A 12,938-nucleotide genomic window follows, 5' to 3' on the forward strand; every position below is an offset into this window, starting at 1 on the left:
AGGAGGCGAAGGGCAGCGGAGCCCCCTGCAGTCTCCGCCCGCGCGGGAGCGCTCCCGCCGCCGCCGCCGCTCCCTCCCTCCCTCTCTATGGTCCTCTGCCCTCCGCCTTCGCCCTCCGCTTCCGGCGTTGCCGTGGGTGCGCAGCTTCCGCTTCTGGCTTCCTCGGTCCGGGTTCTCCGGCGGAGGCGGCGATGGCGGCGGCCTCGTCCTCCTCCTCCTCCTCCTCTTCCTCCTCTTCTTCTTCTTCTTCCTCCTCCTCCTCCTCCTGCTCCTCCTCGGCGGCGGCCGCGGGCTGCCGGGAGGGCCCGGCAGTGGCGGCAGGGCCCGGCTGGAGCGACTCCCAGTTCCGCCACTACTCCTTCGAGACGCGGCCCATCCCGCGGCTCAGACACAGCGACCCCCGCGCCGAGGAGCTCATCGAGAACGAGGTGAGGGGGGTCCCGGGCGCAGTCACCTCCTCATCCCGGCCCTGTCCCTCCGGGGTACCGCGTTGTCTCCGTTGTAGCCGCTGTCCCGCTCCTCTTTGCTGTAGTGGACAGTTTTCTTCGACACTACAGCGTTGAGTTGTGAAATTTGCAGGAAAAGTTTGTTTTAAGCTCTTTGTTGTCGGGATGGAAGTCGTTGGAACGTTGTGTAAAACCATGGACACGTATTGGTTGTTTTTTAGTACGAGCAGCCACAGGTGTAAAGGTTGCTTTGCAGTGGTGGCTCTTGTATTGGTTCTGTACCAGCTCAGTCTTGCTTTGGTAGGTTTGGTAGTTGGGTTTTTTAAGAAAAGTCTTCAAGAAGGAACGTTGTGCATGCACAGCTTGGGAACGCAGCACTGCCATCCTTGGTTAGGTTGCTTACTGCTGGTAGATGAGGAGGTAGGCGATGTCCTTTGTGTTCCTTTTGTAATGGTTCTTTTTTTGCTGTAGAAGAGATGGTTTTTTGATGGCTGGTTATTTGCAATCCTCTGAGAACAGAGATGAGTTCTGTTTCTGGATTCAGAGGTATCTTCTTGCTGGCGTTTACCCCTTCACAGCTGAAGCTGGAAGTGACCAGCCAGAATCTACTGTGTCTCCTGGCTACATGGCAGGACCAAGCAGGCCCAGAAATGTTGCCAGCTAATGTTTGTCTGATCTCGCTGATAGAGATGGGCTGAGTAGCTAGTGCCATCTGTCCCACTGCTACCAGGAGCTTGCTGTAACCCCAGGCCACCACTTTCTTAGAACTTTCTATCATATCTTGTTTGTTTTTCTCCCCAGAACAAGGTATCTGTTTACTTCAAATGCCTTTTCCAATTCCCCATTTTGAAGGGGAGGTCGTGTGGGTGCAATAGTGAATGTGTTCCTTAAGTTCAAGTGGTCCTTGAATCAGTAAACTTCCTGTTTCTCTCCAGGAGCCGGTGGTGCTGACAGATACAAATCTGGTTTATCCTGCTCTGAAATGGGACCTGGACTACCTCCAGGAAAACATTGGTAATGGGGACTTCTCAGTGTATAGTGCCAGCACACACAAGTTTTTGTACTACGATGAGAAGAAAATGGCCAATTTTAAGAACTTCAAACCCAAGTCAAGTAGGGAAGAGATGAAGTTTGCCGAGTTTGTGGACAGACTCAAAGAAATACAACAAAAAGGGAGTGCTGAGAGGTAAGTGATATATGGAGTGTGGAGGTTTCTCTGTTTCTTCAGGCCTAAGTAGGGGCTAAGTTTCTCTTCAGTGAGTGTTGATGATTAAAGTGTCTTGAACTTTTTAAACTGTTTGTTTGTTTCACTTTATTAGCCTTGCTTTTCCTGCAGGGCTTCTAGTTGACATCAGCCTTGTTACCTGATTAAAAAAGTCATACCAAAAAAACTGTTCACGCTGGCTGCAGGAATTTTTTTTTTTTCCCCTCCTCTGTGTGAGGCAGTGTTTGTATAGAGAAAGAATTAAGCTTCACTTTCTTTTGGCAGACTGTGGTATTGGTAGAGAAGCTTGTTATCTGATAAAAAGGTACAGGCTATGACATTCAGGCTTTCCCACAGAATCCCAAGGCAGTTGGAGCTAATGCTCTTTGGGAAATACGAGGCCAGGTTGTACATGTGCTGTGTACTGGTGGTGATGGCCTGTGCCACTAACAGAGCTGTAAGTTACTGAGAGGACCTTCAGGTGGACATGGAATATAACTATCACCAGCTGTACTTAAACCCTCAGTTAGTGTTTTCAGTTGCAGCCCTCTAAAAAGACTTACAGATGCTTAATTGTGTCTTAATTGGAAGCAACACTGTACCCATGCCCACTTGTCACCTGTACCTTTCTCTTTTCTCAGCTTTGAGTGTGTTTGTTGCAAGAGAGAAGGCAGTCCTTACTCTTAAAAATGCGTTTTCTTCCAGCATTGCAGACAGTAGTCTGTAATACTATGACTGTTGTTACAGATGCTTGATTCCTCTGATCCTCTATGTCTAAATGTAAACATGGCTTTAAGTAACTTGATTCTGAAATGTGCAGGCTCTCTTGAGTCCTCTTTTTGCCTCATGTACTTCTGCTGGAAGAGGTAATTGATGTTGCAGGTTAGTTAGAAGGGGTGGCATTCATCTAGGGATTAGACATGAACATAATTTGATATTTGATGATGGCCAGTCCGTTTAGAGTTTCCCCCTCCTGCCCTGCAAGAGGGTTGTTCTGGCTTAAAATTATCTTTTTCTCTTGTAATCGTTCAAGCTGAACTGATTTCTGTTCTATTCTGTACTGGGAACCTTTCTGCAAAGTTTGGGGACTTTTTGAAACTGTTTCCTTCCACAGGTATTTAAGGTGTGTAGTGATAGAGCAGAATCTCTAGGAAGTACGTCTCTGTTTTGAAATCTTCCTGAAGAGACAGAGGTATGTATGTCTGTGTTCATGACAGAGCTTAATACCTAATTTCTGCTTGTCTCTTGGACAATTCAGGCTATATCTACAGCAAACACTGAATGACACAGTTGGAAGGAAGATTGTGGTGGATTTCCTTGGCTTCAACTGGAACTGGATTAACAAGCAGCAAGGGAAACGTGGCTGGGGTCAACTGACTTCTAACTTGCTTCTTATTGGCATGGAAGGTAAATAGCTTCCTCAGATTGGAGGGGAGAGGGAGACGATTGGGTCAGCAGTTCCATATTTCAGTTCCAGAAGGTCTTTCAAATGGATTTTCCCCTAGTTTCTATGTGTTCCTTCAGAGGAGGTAGTTTAAAGCTTTGGGTTGGGAGGGGACTGATGTCACAATTTAACTTGGGTTATAAAGAGGAAACAAGGAAAGGCATAGCCTGTATCTTGCCAGGCATGTACTGTAAATGCCTGAATGTAATGTGCCTGTGGAAAGGCTCTGTGTGATGCTTGTGGGACTGTGTTTCCAGTAACTGCTAATCATATCCTGGGACCTTTTACTGTTTGCATGCTTCAGGTGCTGTAGATTTAAAAATCTTGGAGTCTGCAGATTAAAAATGCAGAAAGGTTTGCAAGTTGACCAGCATTAGACTTCTGGGCTTTTCTGAGTATGTCCAATGTCTGCCCAGGAGGAAATCTGATTATTTTGTGAAGCCTTTTTTCTTATTGGAGCTGGTGCACTGTGAGGAGGAATTCTCTTTTCATTAAGACCTGACGTTTTTGTCTTGAAAGGCTAGAGAACAGTGGGAATGTTGAAGATGGGTAAATTCTAAAAGTATCTGGGTAGAATAGAATTGCAAATCCATGTGGAGCCTGACTTACAGGCAGGTGCCTTAGAAGACAGAGGTACCACTAGCCTGTTTGCAAGGAGAACGTTCTTTTAGAAAGTAGTCTCAGTAACTGGGTAAGAAATGTACACCATTTTGTGAAGTGGGAGGGCCTATAATCAATGTGGCCAACATATCTAATTATAATTGTTCAATTACACAACTTGGATGTTTTTTTCCCTTTTGCAGCAAGTCATATGCAATCTACAGTAGTTTGTCTTTGCCACTTGTTTTAGTAGCTGAGAGAACTTATTATAAAAACAGTGGACCATCACTTCCTTACAGGCCATATAATCACTAAAATCCTATTAATAGGTTTTGCACAAGAACCAAGGAATTGTCTTGAGCCAGCATGTGCTAGAAAAAGGAATGTCTTTACAGCAGCATGTGATTGTATGATCTATTTAATGAAGTTACGGGGTTAACTGTTATCTTAATTCTTGCAAGCCAAGAGAGTAATATCTGAATTGGCAAACAGCCTGGGAAGCAGTTGTGAGGGGTACAAAATGCCCCATTGTATTTAAAGATTTGATTAAATTTAAGATCTAGTGGCAACAGTCAAGCACTGTTAATCAGACTTGAGCGGGTGCTATTGGGAGCTCTGGTGAGAGAGATTGTTTACTTGTTTTCTTGCAAAACTTCTAAGACTTTTTTCCAAATCTGACTGTTAAGCTCCTTTTCTCTAGACTAATAATTTTTGATAGTCCGTTCCACAACTTCTCATTTAAACAAAATGTTTTATGAAGAAGCTTCCTGTCAACATTCACCATCTGCTGTTCATTGGAACAAGCTGGAAATCCTTATCCTGTAGAGCATAAGTTGCTGAATATGGATTTAGAATGGAAATTAAGTGGAGTAGCAACAGCTCAATAAAGGCTGACTGATAGTGTGATCAGTTTGTAACATTCCTGTAGTCATTTTCCTTGTTTAGTTTCTGAATATGTGGGAGTGTATTTTCTGTCTTTAGCAAGGAATGTAACTTGCTTCTCTCTTTCATACCTGTACATGAGAGTGTCTTGATTATCTTTTCTCTCTGTGTAGGGAATGTGACACCAGCTCATTATGATGAGCAACAGAACTTCTTTGCTCAGATTAAGGGTTACAAGAGGTGTATCCTGTTTCCTCCTGATCAGTTTGAATGCCTCTACCCTTATCCTGTGCACCATCCGTGCGACAGACAGAGCCAGGTGAGAGTAGCAGATCTTTTCTCTGCTTCATGCCAGAAATGGGCATTTGTAAAGATGCTAGGTGGGAGGAAGCTGCAGTGGAGTTAAAGCTGCAAAACACTTGCTGAGCTTTTGCAAAACCTCTGTTCAGATCTGTTAAGTGGTGGCTGCGTTGGTGGATGGACTGGTGGTTTTCTGTTTGTGTCTGGTCCCAACTCGCAAGTGCTAGGGCCATAAAAATCTTCTTACTGATAGCACAATGGGGCTGCAGTTGCTGCCTTCTCTGTTCTGTTTCATTGATCACTTGGTCAAACACAGGTTTGCTGACAGACAAATTGCAAGATTCCTACCTAAATAGTACTTGGAGGGTACTGCAGGACCTCGCAATGAAGTTAAGATACAAATGGGAGTGTAAAAGCCATGTAGGGAAGACCAGGATGATTTGACACTGAGAGCCAATAGTGAGGACTCTTATTGCAGGAAGTTCTTCTGAGTTTCTTGATGTTTTCTTCTATTAGGTGGACTTTGACAATCCTGACTATGAGAAGTTTCCGAACTTCCGGAATGTGGTTGGCTATGAGACGGTGGTGGGTCCTGGGGACGTGCTGTACATACCTATGTACTGGTAAGAACGATGGCAGGACTGCACCGTGATAAAAAACAGAGGTTTAAAAGGTTTCCTGCTAATTAGTGTTGGTTTGGCTCCTAGAGTATTTTGTTTTGACTTCTCCAGCAACCATGATATTTTCTGTGATATCTTGGACCGGTATGTTTCTAATTCCTGTCTGTTGGATGGGAACAGTAATTCTCCCTGACACCGCATTAATTGTACGTGTACTCAATAACATGTGTGAGAAAAAGATCTATATTTAAATAAGGAGAGCTTTCCAGAAGTTTTGAGGTCTTGATGAGGGAGGTATAGGGCAAGGCTTGTCTAGTGCTGTTTGAATTCATCATCCAAGGTATTTCACTATAAGCTACAGCAATAGTTTCTTTTCTTTTTTTTGTGTGATTTCCATGCAGGTGGCACCACATTGAGTCTCTCCTGAATGGAGGGATTACCATCACTGTGAACTTCTGGTACAAAGTGAGTATAAGCACCTTCCAGCACAGCTTGGATAGCTCCATCCCAGAGGGTTTTTTCAGGTAGAGATGTATTGGCACACTTTGTCAATATGAGAACTTCATGGCACCAAGTCCTTTGCTTCTGGAAGCTACTTTTTCCTCTTTTGAGTTGTGTATGTGAAGAACTGGGTGACTGGGAGAAGGTGGAACAAGCTGCCAATACAGGAAGCATGCAAATGAGCTCATTTTGGTATTTCAGGGTGCCCCAACCCCAAAGAGAATTGAGTATCCATTAAAGGCTCATCAGAAAGTGGCGATAATGAGGAACATTGAGAAGATGCTGGGAGAAGCCTTAGGAAATCCACAGGAGGTATGGAAAAGAACCATGTGGTCACTGCTGTTGAAATCATTAAGGCATAATGCAAAACTTGAGATGACAGCTACTTGGCTCTGCAGGTGCCACAGTGAGGGTGGGAGAAAGCAGGATTGCTCTTTTGCTATGCATGGTTCTTCCTCTAGTCTTCAGAAGGTCATTTACTTACAAAAAGGCAAGCTCTTAAAATTACAATTCTGGAAAGGACCACTACAATGAAGTAGTTGTTCTTGTATGTGGGAAAAACTGTACTTTGGCTTTGGGCACTGCCAGGAAAATGTTGTTCCCAAACACTTCTTAGCCTTCTGTGCAGCAATGATACCCATTATTTGCAATAAAAAGGAAACTCTTTTACCTGTTGAATCCAAGTCTCTTAAATAACAGAAATCTCCTCTATTAAGTCATGTGCTTCTTCTTCAACATGTGTCTTGCTCATCTCTGAATTCTTTGCAATCTTAACCAACTGGTACATGTAAAAAAAAACCCCTGACGTACTAAGTCTAAAAGACTTGAGGTACTAAGAGTATGCCTTTAAAGATCTGATCATCTGAAAGTGGAAATGGGGGTTGAGGATAGAAATGTTTCCATGATCCATAATCCTTACCACTGTGCAGAAACTCCTCTTTAGCCTCTCCCATGAGATTATTTTACTGCCATAGCATGCTGAATTTCCCTCTGTGATTAGGCAGTGCTGAGATGTGGAAGTGGTCTTGACTGAAAAAAAAACTTTAGCAAAATCATCAGTCCTAGCCCCCCTTCTTACTGACCCCAGGGACCAGAGAGGATTCAGTGAGTGAGAATGTTCCTTCTCTGCCCTGAAAAAAGCAACTCCTGATGACTATTGACTCCCTTTAATAGCGTTTACTTAGAAATCACAAATGCTGTGTGGGAAGTAAAAATGTTTCAAGGATGTTTCCACCCTGGATGGAATGTTTTGGTGTCTCTTGAAGTTGGTTGTTGGCAGAGAACCATGCAATTTTGATAGGGTATTTTAAGAATGTGTTTGTGGGTGTCCCAGTGTTTTATCGCTACTTTGGAAGTGATTAAGTGTATCTTGGGCTCTGTGATGCAGAGGGAGCAGGCTCTGCACTGCCATTTGTGTGTAACTGTCCTGGCTAATGATCTGTTTTTGCTTTGAACAGGTGGGTCCCTTGTTGAATATGATGATTAAGGGCCGGTATGACTAATGCCTGGTGCCCGTGGCTGATGTTGGAGCTGCTTTGTTCACAAGCAATGGAAGATACTGAGCGCTAGTATTGCACGCAGCACTTAACAGACTGATGGGTTTCCTGGCCTATCCCGGCCCCCACTACAATAAAGGGGCTACTGGAACTGCAAAACCATTAGTACCCTATTCATCCTCCACTCTCATCTAACTGAACCTCCCAAGAAAGAGTCTGCACTTATTGGAAGCTGGATTCGTGCTCACTAACTTGTTTATTTTCTTTCCTCTGCCCTGTTTGCCACAACAAGGAGCATGGCTTCTGGCGCTCGGATGTGTTACTTCAGGGTTTTCAGGCATATGAAGAAGAGCTTGAAGGATAACCAGGAGCAATACTGTTTCCTCAGCCTCATGGGGCTTGGACCTCCTGGCTGGGTTTGTGTGTTGGTGCCTGCAGTAGATACAGGGTGGGAAATGTTAGGTTTCGCAGTCCTCTGTTGTTAGAGGACCTGTCCCTGCTCAACTCTGGCACCTTTTTGTATTAATGGAAATGAACATGTGAGATGGCCTGTGTGTGTTGAGCAACTGGACAAATGATTCAGTTAGTTCAACCTAAGACACCTACACTTTGGATGTAGTGCAGGGTAGAGATCAGAATGAATTTATCTAGTGTGTGAGCACCAAATCCAATGCTCTCCAAATAACATCTGTCTTGTATGAGTCTAGATAAATCTCCTTTCTGACAGCTTTTTCTGGGGAGTGAAGGCTTCTCTCCTGCTCTTCTGAAGCTGCAGTGTGGTTAAAAGGGGATGTAGCATTATGAAGGGAGATGCATAAATGCCAGGGCACTCTCCAAGTCTTGAATGATTAAGCCACATTTTTAAATTAAATTTCCAACGGATGCTGAGCTCAGCTGTCAAAACACAGTGTCAGATAGGTACAGAGCCTCACTTCTCCCCAGCAGGGGTACTGGCTCCTCAGACTAACACAGGAAAGTGCCCTTTTTACTGAAACTGCAAGAACTCAAGTGTGTGTGGCTGTGCACGTTTGTGTGATTTTGTGTGGCTCCTGTCCAACAGATAAATCCATGCCGGTGTGTGGTTCTCTTCCTTGTACAGTTACGTGAAAGAGTTCAGGACTTTTTGTTTAAATGTGATTAAGTTTATCTTGATCCTTTTTGTGTTCTGGGACTTGACATGACAGACTGGGAAGTGACAAGACCAGAGCACAGGAACCAGATAAGTCTCTGTTTGAGTCCTCAGTAATCACTCTGAAGAATAATTTTGCTTTCCTCCTCTTCCATGCAGAAGCCTTAGGCTCATGTGGAAGCTGGCTTTTTATTCCCTGAGGTGTGCTGCACTGCTGTCCCTTGTTCGGGGGGTGGTGCAAAGGTCTTGTATTTTTGATGCGGTTGTAATGGGTCCCAAGAGCTAGAGGTGGAAGAAGCTGTTTCATAGCCCATGTATCTCATCCCAGAAAGTGGAGAATTTGTGTTGTTGAGACTTCCCAGTGTTTTGCCTGTTGTGCTGGGCTTGTTCTGATGTGGGTTCTGATAAAAGTGTAACATGCTACTTGAGAAGTGCTCCATCTTTGGCCTCAGGTCCTATCTTTTGCTGGGACAGCTCATGCACCACTTGCAGTGGGCTTGTCTTTCACAAAGGTGAAAGGCTTCTCAAACAGGAGGTCCTGAGGCAAGTTTTCTGGCTACTTTACTGGTCAGAATAAATGAAGTGTAATTGGCAGCTACAGGGTCCTTGTTCAAGAAGCATGTGTCACTGAGTAGTCTGATTGCCATGTTGCAGGCTCTCCAGAGCTGTGCTTAGATCCAGACGAAGGTCACTCAGCTGGATGCTTATCAATGCTCAGCCTTTGGACAACTGGGGAAGAAGGCTAAGCTCCTGACTGGCCAAAAGCAAGGCCTTCCCAGGAATCTTGGGCACATGCCCTTTGGTCAAAGATGCTCAGATGAAATCCCATTTCTGTGCTATTTATTCAGCACATGGTGGTCCTCAGTACTGCTTGTTAGACACCATCAACTCTTGAAGCTCAGGGTGGGAATTCATATCCCATGTGGAGAGAGAATGGTACTTAGGGAACTTTAGGATCCTTTTTTTTTTTCTTTTATTTGCCAAAGGTCTAACTTTTAAAGTGTCTGAAGAGGTTTTGCTGCACTTGACTTTGTGAAAGCTCATTTACAATGCACTGATGGACTGACTCCCCCGCCTTCCCTTTTCACCTTGTGCTTTCAATGCCCCTTGCCATGGTATTGGGAAGCTGTGTGTTCTCTGCTAGGGGTGTGTGTGCAGGGGGTGGGGTGTGACAAACACATGGTACCTTCTGAAGTGTAGTTCTTAAATACAACCAATGTTGAACAACAGAATGGTGTGGCTTTTATTTTGTGAGTGGCTGTGTAGAAGAGCTCCATAAGGACATGTGCGTATAAAGCTACCTTTCAGCCCTTCTGACAACTCCACTTGTGTTCCTCGCTGGTGAAAGCTGTTGCATTATTGTGTGTCTTCACAACTTTCTCCATACTACTTGCATGAGCCTGAAAGGGAAAGCTGGTGGGAAGGGAAAAATTCCTCTCCTTGCTGACCTGAATGGTGTCACCATACTCTTGTCACTGACTGGGTGATGGAGCAAACTACATAACCAGGCCTAATGAACTCAATTAATTGTCAAGGAGATTTTGGGGGCAAGCTTCCTGTGTGTACCTGTGCTGTATGTTAGCAGCCTTGGGAGATGGAGTCCTATCTACCTGGTAGACACTGGTTATTTTATGGCAATATTAACTCTACAGCAATCTTGGAATCTAACCATTAGTGAAATGTTGACTAATTCTGAACAAATGTCTAAGGTGTAATAAAATAGGGAAGAATTGAATAGTAGGTGAGGGATGTTGGGGTGGTGGGAGAGAGAGAGAGAGATGTCTCAGCCTGGGCTGCCCCAAATGGCATTCTCTCCTTGTACCCTTGGGGGACGGGGCGAATGTGAAGGGAGTATGAAAGCCAGGTGCAGAAAGTCTGACTGTGGGTGCTCACCCTTCCACGCTGTGCCTGCTGGGATCATCATCTGAACACCCTTGCTTCTGTTCCACTGAACTTTGAGATCTGCTATGTCTGATCCTGTAGTCTTTCTGCTCTGCACTTGCCTCTTGGGTAACATACAGCTGGTGTCACAATGCTCAGAAATGTTTCAGGTTGTGCAAAGAGCAGAGGAAACAGGGATGAGAACTCTCATTTGAAAACTAGGTCAGAGTCCAAGATTTTTCACTTGTATTTGTAGTCTTTTTCTTGTGTTCTTTTATTAACTTAGGTCCCTTAATACCTTTCTTCTCTTTTTTTTTTTTTCCTCCTCATGTCCCTTTTCCTTAAAAAGTGGGATTCTTCTAAAGAGAATTCTTAATCCTTGTAAATCACGGATGCAGGATCTTGCCTGTGTAAAGAGAAGTGCATGGGTTTTTGAACTGATGCACTTGTTCACCCCCTTGTTGATCAGGGTCATGCTCAGCTTAGGGAAATTTGGAGTGATAAATCGCCTCTAAGGTAAAGCCAAGAGGTGAGGATCAGGCCAGGTTTGAGGAGTTATCAGGCACAGCTGCAGTGCAGGGGCAGTCTAACTCTGGGGGGGAAGGGGGACACCCTTGGCATCAAAGCAGCTCTTGAGAGAGAGAGAGGGGCAGGCCTGGGCTGAGACTTCTTTTGTTTGCAACGGTTCTTACCAATGACCAAGCTGACCTTGAACACAATCAACTGTGCCTTAAAGCCCTAGAAAGGGGGTAGTGCACACAGGGTCTCAACAGTCTCCTGGCAGGCCTTTGCTGATGCATGGTCTCAGCTGTGGAAGCAGAGCAGCAACTGCAGCAGAGGTACTGCCTTTGCTCATGTGTTTTCATGCTTAGAGAAATGCATCTCTGCCACCTGTGCGTGAGGAGCTTCCTTGCACTCTTGCTTATGGTTTTCACTTTTCTGTTCCTGTTTTGGAACAGAAAGCACCTCTCCCATCAATGTCCTTGGAAGCCCTGAAGCCACCATCTTTCCTGGGCAGTTCTCTGCGTTGGTGCTGCCTAGAAGGAAAGGGAAAGATGCTGTTACTGTGACAAACACATGCAAAGTAAGTTCTAATTACTGCCTTGAAAAGTCAAATATTTGTTGCAAGCAGAGGACTAATTGTGGGGGGAGGGAGCGGAAGTCGAGGCTCTTGGAGTGTAAGTGGAACAGATGCCCGGACGCCTTGGGGAAACGCAGCTTTCCTCTACAAATCAGAGCTTTAAATTACAAGGCTTTTACCAACGAGAACAGTTGTGGGAAGTCGTCTGCTCTCATTTGCGTAATGGCTTCTGTCACTGGTGATTAGACACAGGATGAAGGAAAAGAAATTTGACAATTAGGAATGAGCGATCATTAATCAGAATCTTTGTTAGAAGGAGGGAAGGGGGGGAGAATATCCCACAAACAATGGAGGCAGCCACCAGAGCCACAGTGAAGTCCACAAGATGCATAACTAAGTGTTCCTGTTGCTCCACAGAGCCCTCTCTGCCTAGGTACAGGGCAGCAAACAGGGGTTTGGTTGGGTTGGAAAGCTTGGGGACGACGGCAGCGAGGCAAAATCCTTCCAGTCTTGTTCAGTGATTCTCAGATACCTACTTAGTAAGGGAGAGAGCATATCTGGGAGAGCAGTCCTTCCCCTACTGACACCTTGCACTTCCATCTCAGGGCCTGGCCACAAACTGACAGCAAATTACACGGAAATGATGTCTTAAATTTTCTGTCTCCTTTCTCCACTTCTTGCATGCAGTTTCTCGTGTGGAATAGAGCAGGCAGGGACCTTGACTGGCATGCAGAAAGCTTAGGATGGGCAACATGAAAGCAGTTTCAGGCTCTTTTCCTGATAATGTCATTTTCTACAAGAGCAAGAAGGAACCTGATGGACTGCATGACAGGTAAAGAAAATGCAGTGGTGACTTCTCTGTGTCTGTCATTTGCTGTCTTACCTCATCATCCAGTGATGCACAATCCAGTATATGCATTTGTTTGGGTTTTGTGGACTTTGATCAAATTATCAGTACATATGACATCTATGTTACCTGTTTTTCCTACAGCTGTCATTCATGGTCTTGTCAGGCTAAACAATATTTTGGTATAGTTTGCATGAAGAGGCATTGCCTCTGATGCAATCAACAGCTCTAGCTTGGGAGGGGGTATGACAGACCATTTGTGGGGCATACAGTGTTGGTTGGTTCATCTGAAGACTTAAGCTTACTGGATCCATTGATTTCAGTGGCAATTCCTGTCTTTGCAAGGCTGGGTCATTTACTTGGGGTGAAGGTCTCCATCAGGGTGATTATTCTTTCTGTGACTGGAAATCAAAGCAGATACAAAGGGGAGAGCTGAAGCCATGTTGCCTCATTCCCAGCTGGCTCTGAGCTCAGACAAATGACACCAGCTTGGGTTTTCAGCCTCTT

General features: G+C 44.9%; 1 protein-coding gene across 1 annotated transcript; it reads left to right on the forward strand.

Moving 5' to 3' along the window:
- Positions 1-123: 123 nt before the first annotated feature.
- HIF1AN (hypoxia inducible factor 1 subunit alpha inhibitor) lies at positions 124-9,851 on the forward strand. The gene is made up of 8 exons (XM_010413000.3): positions 124-428; positions 1,382-1,632; positions 2,909-3,057; positions 4,750-4,895; positions 5,393-5,499; positions 5,898-5,961; positions 6,199-6,309; positions 7,455-9,851. The coding sequence occupies exons 1-8, from the start codon at positions 192-194 to the stop codon at positions 7,497-7,499; spliced, it is 1,110 nt and encodes a 369-aa protein (XP_010411302.2). The 5' UTR covers positions 124-191; the 3' UTR covers positions 7,500-9,851.
- The last annotated feature ends 3,087 nt before the right edge of the window (positions 9,852-12,938 follow it).

The sequence above is a fragment of the Corvus cornix genome, chromosome 6, assembly GCF_000738735.6.
Source record: "Corvus cornix cornix isolate S_Up_H32 chromosome 6, ASM73873v5, whole genome shotgun sequence".
Taxonomy (NCBI): Eukaryota; Metazoa; Chordata; class Aves; order Passeriformes; family Corvidae; genus Corvus; species Corvus cornix.